The 18,499-nt window shown below is 42.5% G+C and overlaps 1 protein-coding gene across 2 annotated transcripts in view; it reads left to right on the top strand.

The window, feature by feature from the left end:
- The window catches only part of Fer1l6 (fer-1-like 6 (C. elegans)), a 155,040-nt gene that overhangs the window by 59,018 nt on the left and 77,523 nt on the right, over positions 1-18,499 (top strand). For both annotated transcript variants that reach the window (NM_001370912.1, XM_006521609.3), the window contains 7 exons: positions 41-149; positions 2,307-2,490; positions 4,524-4,644; positions 6,184-6,284; positions 8,810-8,900; positions 12,799-12,918; positions 14,267-14,419. In NM_001370912.1, coding sequence (NP_001357841.1) covers positions 41-149; positions 2,307-2,490; positions 4,524-4,644; positions 6,184-6,284; positions 8,810-8,900; positions 12,799-12,918; positions 14,267-14,419 — 879 coding nt within the window. The remainder of the gene's footprint in view (positions 1-40; positions 150-2,306; positions 2,491-4,523; positions 4,645-6,183; positions 6,285-8,809; positions 8,901-12,798; positions 12,919-14,266; positions 14,420-18,499) is intronic.

The raw sequence follows: 18,499 nt of genomic DNA on the forward strand, positions 1-18,499 counted from the left end.
AAGCCAGATCTGTCTAGCAATTTTTTTTTCTTCTCTGTAGATTATACCGGAAAAATATGAGGACTTTTTACTCTTCGGAGCCTTTTTTGAAGCTACCATGATTGACAGGAAGATTGGAGACAAACCGATCAGCTTTGAAGTTTCTGTTGGTGAGTGCAGACACTTGTAGGGCTTGGGGAGTGTTTGTCTCTTGAAGAAGTGAACGAATGCCTTACATAAGGTGATTGTACTGTGGTGGAGATGATAGTCAGGACCTCAAACAGAAAGGATGCTTCTCTGGGTACCCAGTGTCAACACATAAAGAGTAGATTTATCCCTATAGATTTTTAGAAACAAACAAACACACAAAAAGAAAACAGTAATCAGTATAGGTGTGGATTCAGGGACTTGGGTTACTAATCTTGGTTCCATTACTTTGGGATGATTTCACTTCTCTGGGGCTTGGTTTCCTCGTGTATACAATAGGAAATATAATGACTCCTCCAGAATTGCAAGATTTGAAGAGTTGATGCCATACGTCACACATTCAGTAGAGACTACAGCCATAGTCCCCAGCCATCTTCCTTGGCTAAGGAGCAGCTCAGCTAAGAGCACTAATTCCATCAGAGAAGAGCAGATTCACGTCCCGGCAGCTATGTTGCAACAGAGCAGAAGGAAGTAGAGATGAGATGCAGTCCTAAGCTACACAGCTGGAGGCCTGGCAGGGAGTCCCATGTCTGCATGTTCACAGGATGAAGATGTCTATTAAAACTGTGAAGGACAAAATTCTGACAGGAGAGGCCTTGTCTTTTTTTTCCCTTTTATTGATTTACTGAAAATAAATGTTTTTTCTCACATAATGTATCCTGATTATGATTTCTGCTCCCTTGATTCCTCCTCCTGCTTCCTCCCACCTCCCCTCTCATCTGGATCCACCATCTTTCTGTCTCTTACCAGAAAACAAACAAGATGCTAAGAGATATATGATATGATATGACATGACATGACATGATATGATATGATAAAAATTAACACATCAGAATTGGTCAAGAGAAGGCACAAGAGACAGACACCAACTCATTTGAACAGTCAGGAAGCCCATAAAAATATTAAGCTGGAAGCTATTCTATATGCACAAAGGACCTATAGTAGAAATAAAGAAAAAATATTTAAATAAAAAATACAAATATAAAAATGTAAAAATAAAATATCAATAGAGAAATTATATAGATAAAATATAAAATAATAATTTATAAATAAAAACATTTTTAAGAATAAGAATTTTAAAAAGGTAAAGCTCTGATGTGACATCATGAGACAAGGAGGCTTCAAAGCTGCCACGGAGTTCATTTTCTGGTGGCCATCTACTGCTGGGCATGCAGCCTGCTCTTAGGGTTATTTGTTTCCCGAGTGAGACTCCCTTGGAGGAAAGTGGTTATCAACTGGAAATGGTTTCTGGGTTAGGGATGGGGCCAGTGACCATTCCTCCTTTCAGCTCTAGGAGGCCAGCTGGAGCAGTGATCTGTCCCTGTGCCTGCTGGAGAGACCTTCTCTTACTGGAGAGACCTTCTCTTACATGAAAACATTTCCCCTCCCCCACTCCTCCTCTCTCTCCAACACCCACTCACCCTTTAAAAACATGATATCATCTTTGGGTACTCACACTTCTCTTAGAGAAGAAGCAGTTTTGAGAAGGTTCCTAATATTTTGTGTGTGTGTGTGGAAATAAAATCTGATTACCAAATGACACATCCAGAATGATAATTTATCAAGTCTCCATGGCGAATTTTGGTAGGCGGTATACACTAAGCTGTTAAAAGCGGGGATAACTCAGAAAGCCAAAGTATTTTGCTGCTAAGCCCGATCACCTGACTTTGGTCTTTGGGATGCACAGGTGGAAGGAGAGATCCCAGCACCTGCATGTTGTCCTCCGACTGCCACACTTACTCATAGATATATGTACCCACACAAAATAATGTGATAAAATTAAAATAGGTAAAAAAAAATGGCTATAAATAAAATTAAAAATAAATTAATAAAATTAAAACCTTCAGAGGATTTTTTTTCCTTAACCATCTTTGTTGACTTGCAACTTGTGTACGTTTTATGAACAGGAAAATAAGAATTCTTGACTTTGTCAATCAGTTTTCTTGTTCTCCATGGGTTGTTCTTTCTGTCTTTATCTTGAGATCTTAGCTCCTTGCTGTGAGAGGGTGTGGGTATGCCAAGCTGACTGATCCTAGCTCCTTGCTGTGAGAGAATGTGGGGTATGCTAAGCTGACTGATCCCACTCACTGACATTCAGCCCATTGCTCTTGTCTCTGAAGGTAACTTTGGGAACCTGATTGATGGAGGGTCTCATCATGGAAGTAAGAAAAAATCGACTGAGCTGACTGAAGAGGACGTCCTTCCTTTGCTGCACGAAGGAGAAAAAGATGTGGCCCAGGACAGTGCCATTTCCATGGCCTCCACCACTCACCCAGAGAAGCCTCTGGTGACAGACGGGAACAGGTAGGAGGAGACAGGGCAGGTGAGAGCAAAGTTTCTGCTGGGTGACAATTTTTGCCAATTCCTGGGACGGTTTCATCCAGCTTTCAGTAAGATAAGAAACACAAATTCATCTCAGTGCTGGAACCAGCTGCAAACAGGAAAAGCATTGTAACTACCACTCTAGTAAGTCCTTAGCCCCCCCCCCCCCCAGAGACACGCCCAGGGAATTCATCTAAAGGCAGAGCAGCCATGATGCTCTGTTAGACCTGAGAGAAAACTATTTCCACAAGTGTCAGGTTAAAGCAGTCCAGACATTTCCCTAGGAACTGACTTCCCAGTCTGTCTCCTTGGCCACTGCTCCTCTTTCCAGATCGGGCAGATTAGATGTCCCCATCTGGGCAGCTTGTCACCAGACTCATTTGTTTCCCAGCTTGCCACCTCTAGACAGATCCCTCCACTCCCAGTCTTCCAACCCACTGTTGGAGATTGTCAGTTGTTTTCTTCCATATTTTAAAGATTTCTTTTATTTTAAGTTATATGCATATGTGGGGGTGGGAGTGGGGGTGGGGGAGCTATGTTCATGCGTGAGTGTGCCTGCTGAATCCAGGATAGTGTGTCAGATCCCCTGTAGCAGGAGTGATGGCTGTGAGTCACCCCACAGGGATGCTTGGAATAGAGCTCTGGTTCTCTGTATAGTGGTACACCCTCATAACTGCTGAGCTATCTCTCCAGCCCCAGGTCTACTTTTCCTTCCTGTCCAAAGCCAGTAAGTGACAAGTTCTGGCCAGTATAAATCTTAGGTATTTTTTGTGTCCTTAATTCTGGCCTTGTATGTCTTGTTACTAAGAGAAAAATACCTGATAAAAGCAACTAGAGGCACAAGGTTTATTTCCCCTTATATTTCGTGGAGATACAGTCCACCATGATGAAGCAGGATTGGAAGCTGGTCGCATCATGTTTACTGTCAGGTAGGAGAGAGAGAGGACAGGAAGGGAGTCAAGCAATAAATCCAGTGACCACTTCCTTCAGTGAGGTTCTGCCTCCCAAAAGGTCTCCAACCTTCCTAAACAGTGCAGGTATCTGGTGACCATGTGTTCAAATACACATACACACACATGCACAGACACATATACACATGCACATACACACACACAGATACCCACATGCACACACAGACCCATAGCATATACATATACACACATGCACACACAGACCCATAGCATATACAGACATGCACACACAGACCCATAGCACATACATATACACACACATATACACACATGCACACACACACACACCACCACCACATTCCTGGGGGCTCCACATCTTTGCTGCTTGGCTATACCTCTTAGTCCTTCCTAGCCAAACAAGGCACCAGTGCCTGGTAAGAATAAGTATTGAATGGATGAGTGGACAAACGGATAAAAGAATGGTATCAAGCTACCAAGTACTGATTTAGATTGGTATATATGCCTTTATCCCCATTGGTCATATAATTTACTTTTCTCCAAAAAATTTTACTCTCATCTGTTATACCAGCAGGTCAATACAATGTGCTCAGAATGCACATATTTAAAAAGGAATCTTGCTCTTTTTTCTTTATCAACTTAAGTCTTCATTGAGGAAGGTTTTTTTCCAACATACTCTACACACTAATGGTAATTTTAAAACTTTGTCCTATGTCTGGGGGGAACTCCTTTTGTTTGTTTGGTTGGTTTTATTTTGAGAGTTTCAAATGCAGCCCAGGCTGTCCTTGAATTTACTTTGTTGCTGAGGATGGCTTTGAATTCTCCTCCTGCCTCTCATTTCAAGTGCTAGAATCAGATGTGTGTCGCCATCTTGATTTATTGGTAACTCTTAATCATTTCCATGGTAACCACATAACCGGCGTTCACTGTTCACAGGTCTCCAATTATAGACTAAGGATGGGATTAGTAGTTTTATCATACCCTCTCTTCTGCAGCCCTACAGAACACATGAAACGTGAACAAATCGGAATTCCTTGAAAACCACTCCTTATCTACTGACTTCTGCACCCAATGTACCTTTTACAGAAATTACAACTATTTGCCCTTTGGTGCCAAGAAGCCCTGTGTCTCCTTCATCAGTTCCTGGGGAGACCAGACATTCAGACTGCACTGGTCCAACATGCTGGAAAAAATGGCTGACCTCTTGGTAGGTGGCTTCATAGATAGAATGGGAAACTGGGGACAAAGATATGCCTTTTTATTCAACCAGGGTCTTGACCTCAGGTTAAGTAACACTGAATTGGGGACTACTGCATTTCAAAGCTTCTACCATGTGGACCCAGAGGAATGAGAATGTTTTGTAAAACCCCTGGAATTCAAATCAAACTACCCAAATCAGAATCCAAACTAACCAAATCTGCCGTTTAGTCTTACAATACCTAACACGAGGCTGATCCAACATCTCCCAAAGGCAGGAGCATGAAGGCATCTCAGAGTTGACATCTGGCTTTAACTAGTCCTCTCTCCTACTCTCAGATTTCCTCCCCATCCCATATGCCTCACTGGGATGGACATCCCCTAGTCCTTTACTGGCAGTCCACAGGTCCCACCAGATGACTCTTGTCTTAACTTCCTATTCCTCTAGAGCCTACACTAAGGACAGAATTCTACCTCCCTCATTTTTGTTCCATAACTTGGCTTCTGTAAAGCAAAACAATGCCTCCTGCTGTGGGATTCTAGGAATTGCGTAACTAGACTCTGAAGATAACTTGAGAGGCGTAGCCGGCTCACAAAATGTGGAGGCCCTGGGCTTTGTAAGTCTAGTCTTGTTTCTTCTTCAGACAGAGTAGTTTTAGTTCATCACTAAGAGAGCAAGGAATTAGAAGAGTGGTCAGTGTCAATAGGCCTTCGTGGCCTCCATGACTAAGTTTATTTATTCCCTTATGATGGCAGTGTAGACAGTTCCCATTAGTTTCCAGTTTTATAAATGAGGAGACTGCATAATGAGATTAGTTCACTAGTAAGTGGCACCGGAGATTAGAACCCAGGTAGCCCAAGCCAGAGCCTGAATCCTTACTCCATTGTGATGCCTGTTCCTCAGATACTGGAGATTGAGTCAGCAGGCACTGGATTTTGGCAGGTGATAGGAAATGCAGCTTTTGTAAATTCTAGCAGAGCAGTGGGAATATGAGCAATTCCCCTTAGACCCCATTTTTCTCTGAGTAGAATCCTAGAATTTAGACCCAAAGAGAAATGTAAAATTATTATGTATATCAATAGTCACTGCTGCAGTCAACCTGCCCCATTCCCTGTCCCCAAACCTGACATACTCAGAAGAGCAAGTATGTATTTAGTGTCAGTAGGATTCTATTACTCTATAAAATTGACTTAAATATTGATTTTGAAGTTACTTAATAATTACATATAAAATTTAAGATTATGAAATATTTCTCACAATATTAGGTTTTCCTCAAGGTGAGTGACAAAAAATGATGCTTAGGTAGATAGGAACGGATCTGGGGCACAATGACTGCGAGTAATGTGGGTGAGGATGCGCATCTGGTCCTACGGAAAGGAGGGATCAAAGTGGGAACGCCGCAGCTGTGTTTCCAGGCCAAGTTCACCAAGGTAAAGGGGCACTTCCGGTCTCCAAAACCACAGAGACTAAGATAGCCAGCTGTTGTTTCTGGGATGTGACAATCAATGGTGTCTATACAAGTCCCATGGCTCTGTGGTTTGTCTTCAGGAAGAAGGCATAGAAGAAGTGAGGGAACTGGTCAAGGTTTCCCAGGAGGCGCCAGAAGAGAAGATGAAGACTGCACTCCGTGACTTCATCACGCAAAGCAGGTGGGTGACGTCATCAGAGATGCGCTCCGAGGAACTCAGCTTTTAGTGACCTTGAGAAATCAGCTACGCTCATGTGCATCGGATGAGCTCGTCACAGTGCTCTATCAGTTAGCAACACTCTTAAAACAACTAAGAAGCCAAGGGGAGGGGGAAGCCAAAACGGGACACACCCACTGCTCAGATACACATGGAACAAGGGGGAAAAAATCCTCATAGCATTAACACCAAGTCACATTAACAGCAAGGGGATCCTGTAGCAGGATAAATGGAAGGTAGGGCTCTCTGGGGCCTTTGGAGGCAGCTTGCCCCCATGGGAGCAACTTGGACCATCCTGAAACTAACTCAGTCAAGACAAGCAAAAATAAGAATTTGCTAAAATAGACTTACTAAAAAGTGAGTGGAGATTAAATTATATCAAAGGTAAAACCCAGTAGACAGGCAGTAGGAATACCCAATATTCTGCTACATGTGTGTACATATATACATATATACATATACATATACACATACACATATACATGTGTGTGTATGTATGCATGTATATATGTATGTATATATACATATGCATGTATTTATATATATATGCATGTAAGCAAAGAAATAAATATGTCACTTGTGCTATCTTCATCTGCTTACATCTTTTCAGCACAAAGCAATATTAAGCATGAGTCCTGATGTGAACCAAGGGCCAGTGACAATTCCCTTGAAACACCTTTTAAAAGCGTCATAATCTCACACCTCATGTGGCAAAGTATCGGCAAGCAAGTAACAGCTCAATAACTTCCATATTCCGGGAGGTCTTGAGGGTGATAATTAACTGTCCCTCCTTTTCTTCAAGTTTTCAGTCAACTGAAAGGACACCCGCATGTGTCCGTCATCAAAACGGTAGTTTTCTAGCCAGGAACTTCGGGTCTGAGAAAGCAGGCTGGGCCCGAGGGAGGTCAGATTGGAATTCTCGCTGCTTGAACCTTTCTTCGACAAGCAGTTGGTCTTCTGAGACCACCTCTACAACAAGGGCAAGCCATTCATCATGTAGAGGTGACCCGGCTGCCCACAGCCAGAGGGTAGGCTGGGTCTGTGAGGTGGGAATGAATGAAGGCAAACATTGCATCACTCACCCCAATTCTGATGCAGAAAAAATGTATTTCCATTAGTCTCTGTGTGATAGGAGAGACTCTAGGCAGCTAACATGTCTACTTGGGCTGGTCCATCCCAGAGAGTGGGATGGAATTCCCTGTACTTTTAGTAATCACAGGGATGCAACAAGAGTACTCCCAACGCAAAATATGACCATCTTACTCTTTATAAAAAGGAACAGGAAATGCAGTTTTAAGAGGATCCCCAAAGAGAGTGTGACAAGGTTTCCAAAAGGTACCAGGCAGAGCCTGGGTGGAGTCTCCCATCCTAGATTCTCCTTTGTAAATTTCCTTTGTAATTGTTTCACCACACAAGGACCACACGCTTATTGTATAATATGTGCATCTAGATTCCATATTCACAGTCCTGTTATGGATATATTTTCAGTTTTCTGTATATTCCTACTTTCAGAGAAAAGAGGTTAAATTTTTCCTCCTGGACTAGTTTTCCCTGCCTTTGCAGACACATATCCTTACATACACACTCATAAAATACATCGTTTCTTCCAAATGGCTGCAGATATTTGCCCAGCAGTTGCTCCTACATTTGTAATATATCCCAGGCAACTTCACACATGGATATATCATAATGTATCTTAAACAATAGTTCATTATTCCATTTATTCTAACACCATGGCAAATACTCTATAAATATATTCTTAAAAGATCATTCCACTATTTCCAAAGGACAAGAACTCTACCGTAATTTTTTAATCCAACTATGCACGTGTTAAAACATACATCAGTTCTATCAAGTATTTGTAAACAATAAATAACCAGTTATTTCTACAATAGCCCACACTTTCTATACTCCCCCTTACCACCACTAATTGTGGATAACATTACTTTTATAAGTGAAGTCTCATTAATTGTAATATCATTTAAATCATCAGTAAAGATAATATGTTCATTTATATTTCTTCTTGAATTTTATTCATAGCCATTGTTATTTTCCTTTTTAAACACATTTGAAATTTCATCTCCAAAAATGTTACTCTTCAAGAAGGTGGGGACATATCTCAGTCTTGATTCTAAAAGATCTGCTCTATATGTAACATTTCAGAAAAGCATTGGTGTGTCTTAAATATGTAAGACTGTATTATTTCATGCAAATTTGTAGTGAACTTTGATAGCAGTTACAATGAGTTTGTATGAAGTAGAATTCGAAAATCTCAAACTAATGCAGGGCCTGGGTATCATTTTCAATTTTTTTCTTAGTTAGAAACAATTAGCACACCATTGTTTGAACCTAAATTTAAAAACCTGGGTTTTGTGGATCTACCAACTTTTCATTGTGCGACAGAGAGTAGATTTTTTTTTCTCCAAATCTCTGGAATCACACAAATGGATTTTCACTAAGCAAGCTGCAAAACGGATCTTCTCTTTCAGAGTTTTTATCTCTGAAGCAGAAAAGAAGCCAAAGACGCTGAACCAAACTGCATTAGATAAGAAACGACTCACGCTCTGCTGGCAAGAGCTGGTATGTGCAAACCTATTTATATTTTGAACACAGCTAAAGCATGTGATTTAAAAATAAACCTCACAGATGCCGCATAGGTCGCAGGGCAGACAAGGACAAGGTTTAAAGGACATATTTTTCTGTGAGGTAGAAACAGCAGTGGAAGAGAATGTGTGTTGGCTAGGAACTCATCTCTTGGAGATTCATGGTGATGAGCTACAAGTCCAGGAGCTCAACTTCTTATTCACATGGAGTCCCCTGCCCTTGTTGATTTCTTCCGAAATTTGCACTTTGCTAAAGCTGGGCATTTAGGAAAAATAGATGCTCTTCCAGAGGACCTGGGTTTGAGTCTTAGCACATGGAGGCTCACAACTGTCAGATCCGGAAGATTTGCTGCCCTCTTCTGGCCCCAGCCGTCATTACACATGCAGATAAACCATGCACACACATTTTCCTTTCAAGGCTAGGCTGCTAGATTCTTTCACCTTGATGTCTGTCCCACAAACAAGAAGCTAAAAGAAGTAACAATTTTCTCCTCTCTCCCCACTGAAAATCCGGGTTAAGGGTTGCCAGACTTCTGGAGGACAGGTGGCTACTGATGCCCCTCTGTGCCCTGCCTACTAGCACGGTGTTTGTAGATGCTTAAAGATACCTTACAGATGCTCAGTCCTTGTGGAATGAGTGATGGCTGAAAAATGCCAGCCCAAGTCAGACAGACCCTGAAATATCTGACTGTAAAGTCCCACCAATAACACACAAGGGACATTTGGGCAACGCTGTGATAATTCTATTAATAGAAATCTCTTAATATTTGACTTGTGTCAGGGGGATTAAAAGATATGATCAGGATTCAGAAAGATCAATTTTTTTAAAACCCTAACTAATCCAAGTCCAGAGGCTAAAGCTAAACCCTTCCTTCATCTTTCTTTCTAGAATATTTATTGCCTGTCCCCTAGGATGTTCACGGAAGCTGGCTTCCATCATCCTCCAGGTCTTCCTGCTTGGTCCTCCCTCTGGTCCTCTAGTTGACTATGCTGCCTATGCCTTGACTCCATTGCATATTCTCGGCAGAGCTCTGCCTGCTTCTTGCCTACCAACTCTGGCTGGACCAAGTCCACAACATCAGTGTCTTTATAGTGCCTTGTATTTGTTACTCTTCTCACCACAGTGAAAGGGTTTATTCCGGCTGGGCTTTGAAAGGTTAATGCTCAGTCATGGCAGGACAGGGGTGGTGGTGTGCATGGCTGAGGGAGTGTGTAGCTGAGGCACTTCCCATCTCATAGATCATGAAGCAGAGAGAAGGATGACAATGTTCGGTGGGCTTCCTCCCTTTTATTCAGATTAGGTTTCTCAGCAGATGACAGTGACCAGCCCAGCCATTCAGGCTTAGCTCTTCTCTCCTCCTTAGAAACCCCCCCACGTACTTACTCAAAGCTGTGATTCATCAATGCCCAAGGTATTTAATTGAGTTGCCAATAAAACGTCACCATCTTAGTCTCACGTCTCTTGTCTCTAGGGCAGTATCTCTTGCCTCCTAAAGGAAACCAGATGTCTTGGAACACTTCCCACTCAGTATCTTCTACCGATCTACACCTTTCCCAACTTTCTTCTCCTTCCTGTATTGGGATACCCAGCTGTACTTACTGATTCAACCACAAGCCTGTGATCAATGGTGACTTTTTAATCCCTCATTTTAAACCATCCGTGCAACCCTAGATCCTGTTGATTCTCCCCCTTAAGCATTCCAGAACTTACTTCACTACTCGAGCCCCTGAGAACCTCTGGTATAGACTTTGCAGTAGACTTCCTCTAGCTTATCTTCCATTCAAGAATCAAAATGGCTTTTAAAACAAAATGCAAGGTGATTACTTGTTCTTAGCAAATCACTGAAGTTTGTCGATGTTAATAAAGTCTGGATTCCCTTTGCACGGCATGCAGAGCAAACAGTGTATGACCTAGCATTGTGGCCTTGTCCTGCAGTGTGCCCTCACTCTGGAATTGTGTTCTGACCAGCTGGACGCTTGCTGCTTGTATATCTGCACATGTGACTGCTCCCTCTGTCAGGGCTGTCATTTGTTTAATTACTGACTGATGGATTCCATATGGGTCAGGTCAGATTGAGATCCTCCGGGAAGCTTGGCTTCCCCCGTGTCTGATCTCATGAGGCTTTATACATTTATTTGTATATATTGCTTTCATTTCACAAAACTGTCAAAAGAACCATAGTGTACAGCTGTGTTCTCGGTACCTGGCAGACAGCAGGTATTCATTCTTTTGGTCAGCATTACCAGAAGGCTTCTTATATGTTGGGCACAGACAAAGTGCTAGGAACACAAAGCTGAAAGTTCTTAGTGTTTGTCCCTGAGGAATCCATAAATGGCCTTGCTTATTCATTCTGAACTTACTTACTACCCTCTGTGTGCCCAGGAGGTACCGTATGTCACAATGGTTGTTCAGGATAAGGACAAGGCAGGAACCCCCTGTCCAACTGCAGATTGGACAGGAGAAGACAGAATGCAGGCAGGCAAACGACACAGACATAAAAATAATCTTAGGTTGTGATTATGAAGGGAAACTCGCCAAACCCACAGAGAACAGGAAAATATTTGACAACCTATAATTCCGTGGCGACGTTTAAACCGAAGCTACATGAAGTCTAGAAAGAACATTTGTGCAATAAGATCTGTGTGTTATAGCCTTAGGGTAGAGCAGCCTTGGCATGCCCCAGGATCTCTTGAGGAGCCATGAGTCTGGGGCACAGTGGGAGAGGAGAGAACGCTATGAGACAGATAGAAAAGCACAGCCAGCTCACAGGGCCTTAGAAGGTACTGTAAAGACTGTTTTTATTTTTAAACAAATCCTGTAAGTATAGGTGGAATGAATGAGTAAAAGTAAGTATTGCCTTTGCTTCTTTCCTCCCTTCCTCTGTCCCTCCCTGTGCCCTCCTCCTCCATGTCCCTCCATGTCTTACAATACCTAACACAAGGCTGATCCCACATCTCCCAAAGGCAGAAGCATGAAGGCATCTCAAAGTTGACATCTGGCTTTAACTAGTCCTCTCTCCTACTCTCAGATTTCCTCCCCATCCCATATGCCTCACTGGGAAGGACATCCTCTAATCCTTCCTTTCTTGGCATGGTCTCATGTAGCCCAGGCTGAGCTCAAACTTTCTTTATGTAGTTGAGGATGGCCTCCCTCCCAGGTGCTGGAGTTACAGAGGTGTACCACCATGTCTGGGTTATAAAATGATGGTGTTTGGCATTTAACGCAGATGTTTCTCAGATGGCACCTTTGGCTGGAAGCATCCTTCATAGTTCTAAGTTGAGAAAGGGACATACATTCTGGACTGATCTGGAGATCGGGCCCAGGAGCTGTGTGGCTTTTTTTTTTTTTTCACCTTAAAATGGAAATCTTGGTACCCACCTCAGAAGGTCACTACGAAGAGTAATGAAAGAAAATTGCAGGCATAGAGTAATAACTCAACACAGCTTAGCTGTTGTTATTAGAGTTCTTATTAAGCACCAGGGAGCTTAGTTCAGCGACTGTCTCATAGTCACATGGTCTGGACACGCTTCTGCACTTCCTAGGTCTCAAACATCTCATCTATCTACCAAGGCAGAGATGGTACCTACTGTCTTTACTGTGGTAGATTTCTTGTGGACTCGGTAATCAACTCTACAGGCAAAGCTCACTGAGGATATGGGGAAGAAAGCTTTCCAGAGAGGGTGAGATGAGTGAATCGAACTCCTTTGTCATTTCTGTTCAATAGTCAATGTGCACGATGTCAGACCCAAAGCCAGTCCAGAGAGTAGTGCCTTAGTGTGGGACTTGCAAACACCTCAGGACGATCCAGCGCAAGGCAGGGTCTGTTGCCTAGACTTCCGGAAAGATCTACACCACAATTCTTGTCCTTTTTTAGAAGGCAATGGCCGACGAGGCTGAAGGGGTCATTCGGCAACAGAAGAAGAAGCTCTCTCTTGATGAGATGATCCGAGAAGCTCAGAACTTTGTGGAGAAAATCCACTTTCTTGTGGATGAGGTAATCAACGCTACAGGCGAAGCTCATTGGGAAGAGAAGAAAGAAAGTTTCCCAGAGAGGGCGAGCATTTGCTTGGGGATGGAAGGAGAAAAATTTAAAATCAAGCCAAATATAGATTGTTGATTTCTCATAAAGTCAGAGTGTTCAACAGAGTAAAACGCATGTCCCCTATCACAAGAACTGTCCAAGCAAGCATGTTGATGGTGGGAACCTCGAGGGGTTTTCAAGCATAAGAGAATTTAAACTCATGTTCAATAAAGATTAAACAGTATCTATTTTAAGGATAGTTGTGAGGAAGGTTTTCTGGTGTCTTCTAAAAATGATCTTTAAAAGGCATCATACTCACTTCTGTCAAATACGGATTCTTTCTTGAATCCTACAGGTGTGGACAGACTTCCTCCACCACGTTTGTGGGGGATGGTGTTGGAGAGGCGCATGGGTTTACTGCTCCATTGGCTCTTGAGTGTGGTGATTCTCTCCTATATTATTTGTTCTCTGGAAGTCTATTAAGTAGCGAGACTGGTAATGTTCAACAGTAGACATGAGGATTTCATTGAGACTATGGAAGGTTCGAGGCAGGCATTGGGGCTTCCTGTCTGTCACCAACAAGCCCTGTGCCTGGAAGACTATCCATTACCTTTGGTTTCATACCAGATAGAAGGGATGGATGCTCCTTTCAGTACCAAATCCAAATGAGAGGGGAGAGAGAGCAGCGCAGAGCATCCACCTCCAGATAAAAGCGCTCTGCCTCCTATTTTGATGGTTATATTGGTTCAGTACATTTCAAACGCAAAATAACGAAACAGTCCACAGGGACACCTGCATTTCCTTACGGAATAGCTCAATTTCTAAATTTCTCTAAAATTTCATAGAGTTGTTCCAAATGGCTGAAATGGAAGTCGGCTCTTGGGCACAGGTCCTCTAGATTTGTTTTCTCTTTCCTAAAAATGACTGGGGTATGATTCAAAGGTATGAGTGCACTTAAAAAAAAAAAGAACTTTCTGGAATGATACATGGTTCTGAAGAAATCTAACCCTTTGAAGCTAAGTCAATATCTATCATTGGAATATCAACAGAAATCTGTAGAAAAGCATTCACTTGGCATATCATGCAAGGCCACCAAAGATACGCCAACACAGGCCCAGCAAGCTCAGGCAAACCCATGTCTTCCTACCTCACAACTAAGATGCTGTCTTCTTAAGGGAGAAGCACTTCACTGGCTTATTTGTACAGATGATTAAACGCCTACATTGTTTAATGCAGACTAAGGGTTCTGTGGGGATAGGTAAGCCCTAGAGGTACATCTACTAACTACCAATCTATGCCACCGTGTCCTTCCCCAATCCAGCCACAGCACACGATCCCAGACGTCTTCATTTGGATGCTCAGCAACAACAAGAGAGTAGCATACGCCAGAATTGCTGCCAAAGACCTGCTTTACTCTCCCATAGAGGAGCAGATGGGCAAGCATTGTGGGAAGATCAAAACCCACTTTCTCAAGGTAAGTCTGCCTGAGACCAAAAGGAGACCCATTTCTTTTTATCCCGAGTGGCTTAGAATTTTTAGAGTGTGTTCATGTCTGGAAACCTTTCCAGTGTTTTTCAAAAACAGAGGGCAGCTAGGAGACCGTAGGCTTCTTGATCTAAATTCCAATTGAGTGGTTTCTTCTAGCATTCCAATTATTATGTCTTCATATTTTTTTCAATCTGAATGACCAACCTGCTAGCTCAGATTTTTACTCCTTCGATTATTAGTGAGACTGGAAATTATCCCTATTGGTTCCTCCTGTCACTTTTTTCCCCATATGATTTTCCCAAAGCATCTTTCATAGGAGTTAACATATATTGTTAGATGAACTCCATTCATCCATGCAGTTAATATGTTTAAAAATCTCAAGCCTGCCCTGGTTGTACAGATCTTTAATTGGAAATACTTGGGAATCTGAGGCATTTCAAGATCAGCCTGGGCCACAGATGGAGTTCAAGTCCAGTATGAACAACTTAGTGAGATACTGACTTAATTTTTTCTTAAAAAAAGAAAGAAAGAAAGGAAGAGAGAGAGAGAGAGAGAGAGAGAGAGAGAGAGAGAGAGAGATGTAGTTCACTGGTAATGAGCTTGCCTAACACATGCAAGGCTCTAGGATCAAGCCACAGTGCGGAAAAGAAAGGAGGAAGGAAGGCAAGAAGGAAGGAGGAGGGAGGAAGAAAGGGAGGGAGGGATGGAGAGGAGGAGGGAAGGAAGGAGGTAGAAGAAGAAAGGACGTGTTCTTTTGATAAGAGCACGTCATATTAAATTTAGGGACCATCCTATTTCAGTCTAGTCATTTGACTAATTACATCTGCAGTGACTCCACTTCCAAATAGGGTAGCAATCTGATGACTGAAGATTAAGATCTAAAACAGATGACTCTGGGAGGAACATTATTCAATCCATAACAGAGTTCTGGGCAAATATTTACCGGCTGTGTGATCTTGGTGAGACTGCTTAATATTTTTCATACGTTTGAAGAAGTTTATTCTATTTTTCCTCCACTACATGGATATGCCTGTGAGGATTAAGTGAATAAACTCAAGCAAAGAACACATATTTGTGCCTTACGCCATCATCAGTCAGTAAATACCAGTGTTTAAGAAACTGTGGGTCCAGCACCTCTGAGAACTTGCTATCCCCTGCAGAGCCCTCTTCAGTTGTTTGTGGCTGTGGGGCTTAATCTGACTGGATTTAGAATTGACCTTGGGGCACAGTCCGGGTCTAACCATGAGTGTGCTTCCAGAAACCCTTAACCGATATGGGGAGACCCACCCTGAGAATGTGTGGCATCATCCCTTGGCCTGGGGTCTCAGACTGAATAAGAGGGAAGGACAGGAAAAGAGGCAAGCAACCACCGGCATTCATCTGCCTCTGCCTTCTTCCTGTGGACCTGATAGACAGCCACTTTGTCCTCACTCCCTCCCCCCACCCCCACACTTCCCCACCCCTAAACTTCCCCCACACCATGGTTGATGGTAGGCTCCCTTAAACCATGAGCCAAAATGAATCCTTTCTTGAAGTTGCCTTTGCTGGGAATTTGGCACATTGGCGAGAGAAGGAACTAACACAGTGACTTTGCTTATTTCTTTCTGTCCTGTCTGTAAAATAATTCTTAAACATCTGCTCCTATGAAACTATAAGTGAAAAAAGTCAATATATATATATATATATATATATATATATATATATATATATATATATATATAACCTAAGTCATTCATCCCAAATATCAGAGACTTTCTTTTACCTTCTCCATTCAAAGAGTGCTACAGAAACTAGAAAGGTTTGTCTTAAAAATAGCAAATCGTTTCCGGAGGGCCTGTGCTAAAAATACTAGAGAGTGGTATGAAGTTACTCTCTGCTAAATATTTTGGTGTATCCTGGCACCGTACAAAATTAGAACAAAGAGCTGCTGTCAAATCAAGCTAGGGAAAAGGTACCGCTAGATCGGAGAAATGCTTTTCCACAGGTATCCAGCATGCGCGTTATCTTTATCAATGTGTTTATGGCTTTCTTTATCTGCATTTTCCTGTTGCCACTGTGACTGCCCTGGATGATCACTCAGTCTCCTTGAATTCAGTCACCACCCGGGGAGGGAGCAAGCTTCTGGAAAGCGTGATTCAGCAAGACCGGTTCTGTTTCCCTTCTTGTTCTGACTGTCAACTCCCATTTCAACTCCCTCTCACCTGCCACTTCCTTTTATTCTCTACCCCACCCCCACTCCTTTCTGAAACCGTAAGTCTGAAAAATAAAAAAGCCAAGACGATAGGAGAAGGCCCAGTCTCATGATGAGTTCCTAGTGGAGAATTCAGAAGTGGAAATAAGAAGCACAGACTGTAGATTTTCTCTACGCCAGAAATTCTTCAAAGTTGATTCTGTGGCACAGCTGTCTGCTGGGTATGCACCCCCTAAACATTCAAAGACCTGTAGGAGGTTGTGGTTGTCACGCTGGAAAGTCATAGACTTTCCCGGTGCCCACGGATCAGAAAATGACAGCTAGATCTACAGCCAAGAATCACCCACAGTTTTGAAAATCATATTTGTTATTTATTGCCCCAGAGTATCTGTGTACAATTGAATTAGTCACTCTGCCTGTTGCCCTGTCAGAATGTGCCTTGCAGAAGCATCTCAGGGCATAAAGGATGTGCTTTGACTCACAGGTGAGGTGACACAGGTCTTCATGGTGGGGTGGGTGAAGGAATGGTCACTAGCCTGGGTCTGTGGCAACAAGAGCTTTTGCTAGAGGCTTCTTGTGTGTACAGGCCAAGAATCAGAGACAACGGGCCAAAACAAGAGAGATCATCTTCAAAGACCCTTCTGCTAGACTACAGACCCAAGGTTCTATAGCCTCCCCAAACAGTGCCACTGGCTGTGTCCAGGAAGGACATTTGACTTCCAAACTCTACCAGGGACTTTAACAGACCTTCTATCTGTTAGGTTCATTTTGGGAGGAGGAGGTAGATGAGGCATAGGGAAGGCTAAGATTTGAGCATTACATCTCCTGCAGAATTTGATGTCGGCTATCAGAGCTGTTTATGTACCTCTTCATTCTTGGCTGTTTGTTTGTTTGTTTGTTTTTATCTGCTCTCCATTCTGGTCTCAAAGGGTTGAATAAATCAAACCTGGATGTGTGAGTTGATTTTTTGGTTCTCACTATAAATTCACACACACACACACACACAAACACACACACACACACACACACACACACACACACACACACACACACACACACATTCACACTTACAAACATGCCCATATACACACAAGCACACTCACAAACACACATTCACACACACATGCATAAGCACATACACACATGTACACACACACACATGCACAAACACTCATAGTTTCTTCACTAGCAGTAGAAGGAATGATGTTTTCTATTGTTTTTCATTAAAGAAAAAGGAACTTTTAAAATAAATTTTAAGGGTGGAATGTAACATAGTATATTGTGAGCCATATAATTTAAATACCTAAAACTAAGGTCTGTAGGCTTAGCACCAACAGAAAAACATGTAGAAGCTCACATTCCACCCTGGAACTACAGAGTAAAAATCCACCAGATGCTGCCTCTATGTAGGTGCACAGACACACACAGCAATTGTGAGGATCAGAGTGGGCCTCTGCTCAGAGCTGAGTGTTCCTTGGTTCTAATCCCCTCTTGCTCTGTGACGTTAGATAATGGTGCGTCTATTTACCTGAAACTCATCTTCTTTCTTTCTAAAATACACTTATTGGAAGGGTTGCAGAACTATTGTGAGACTGAACAAAAGAGCGGCCTAGTACATCATGCTGAAGATAGAGTATTCTACAAGAAGAAACACTGGTCCAAGGCCTAGACCAGCGTAAGTTCTCAATCAGGGCCTAGACTGGCGTAGGTTCTCAATGAGTACCAAGCATCTTCATTCTTGGGAATCACCATATTTATTAAACAAATGTTTGCAACATTCTTCTGGTCCCAAGCAATTTTTTTTAAAGCCTTGGAAACATCACTGTGATGCACCAGACAAAACCCCTTGCCTTTGTGAACCGAAGTCCTGGGATG

This window comes from Mus musculus, chromosome 15, assembly GCF_000001635.26.
Source record: "Mus musculus strain C57BL/6J chromosome 15, GRCm38.p6 C57BL/6J".
In the NCBI taxonomy this organism is placed as follows: Eukaryota; Metazoa; Chordata; class Mammalia; order Rodentia; family Muridae; genus Mus; species Mus musculus.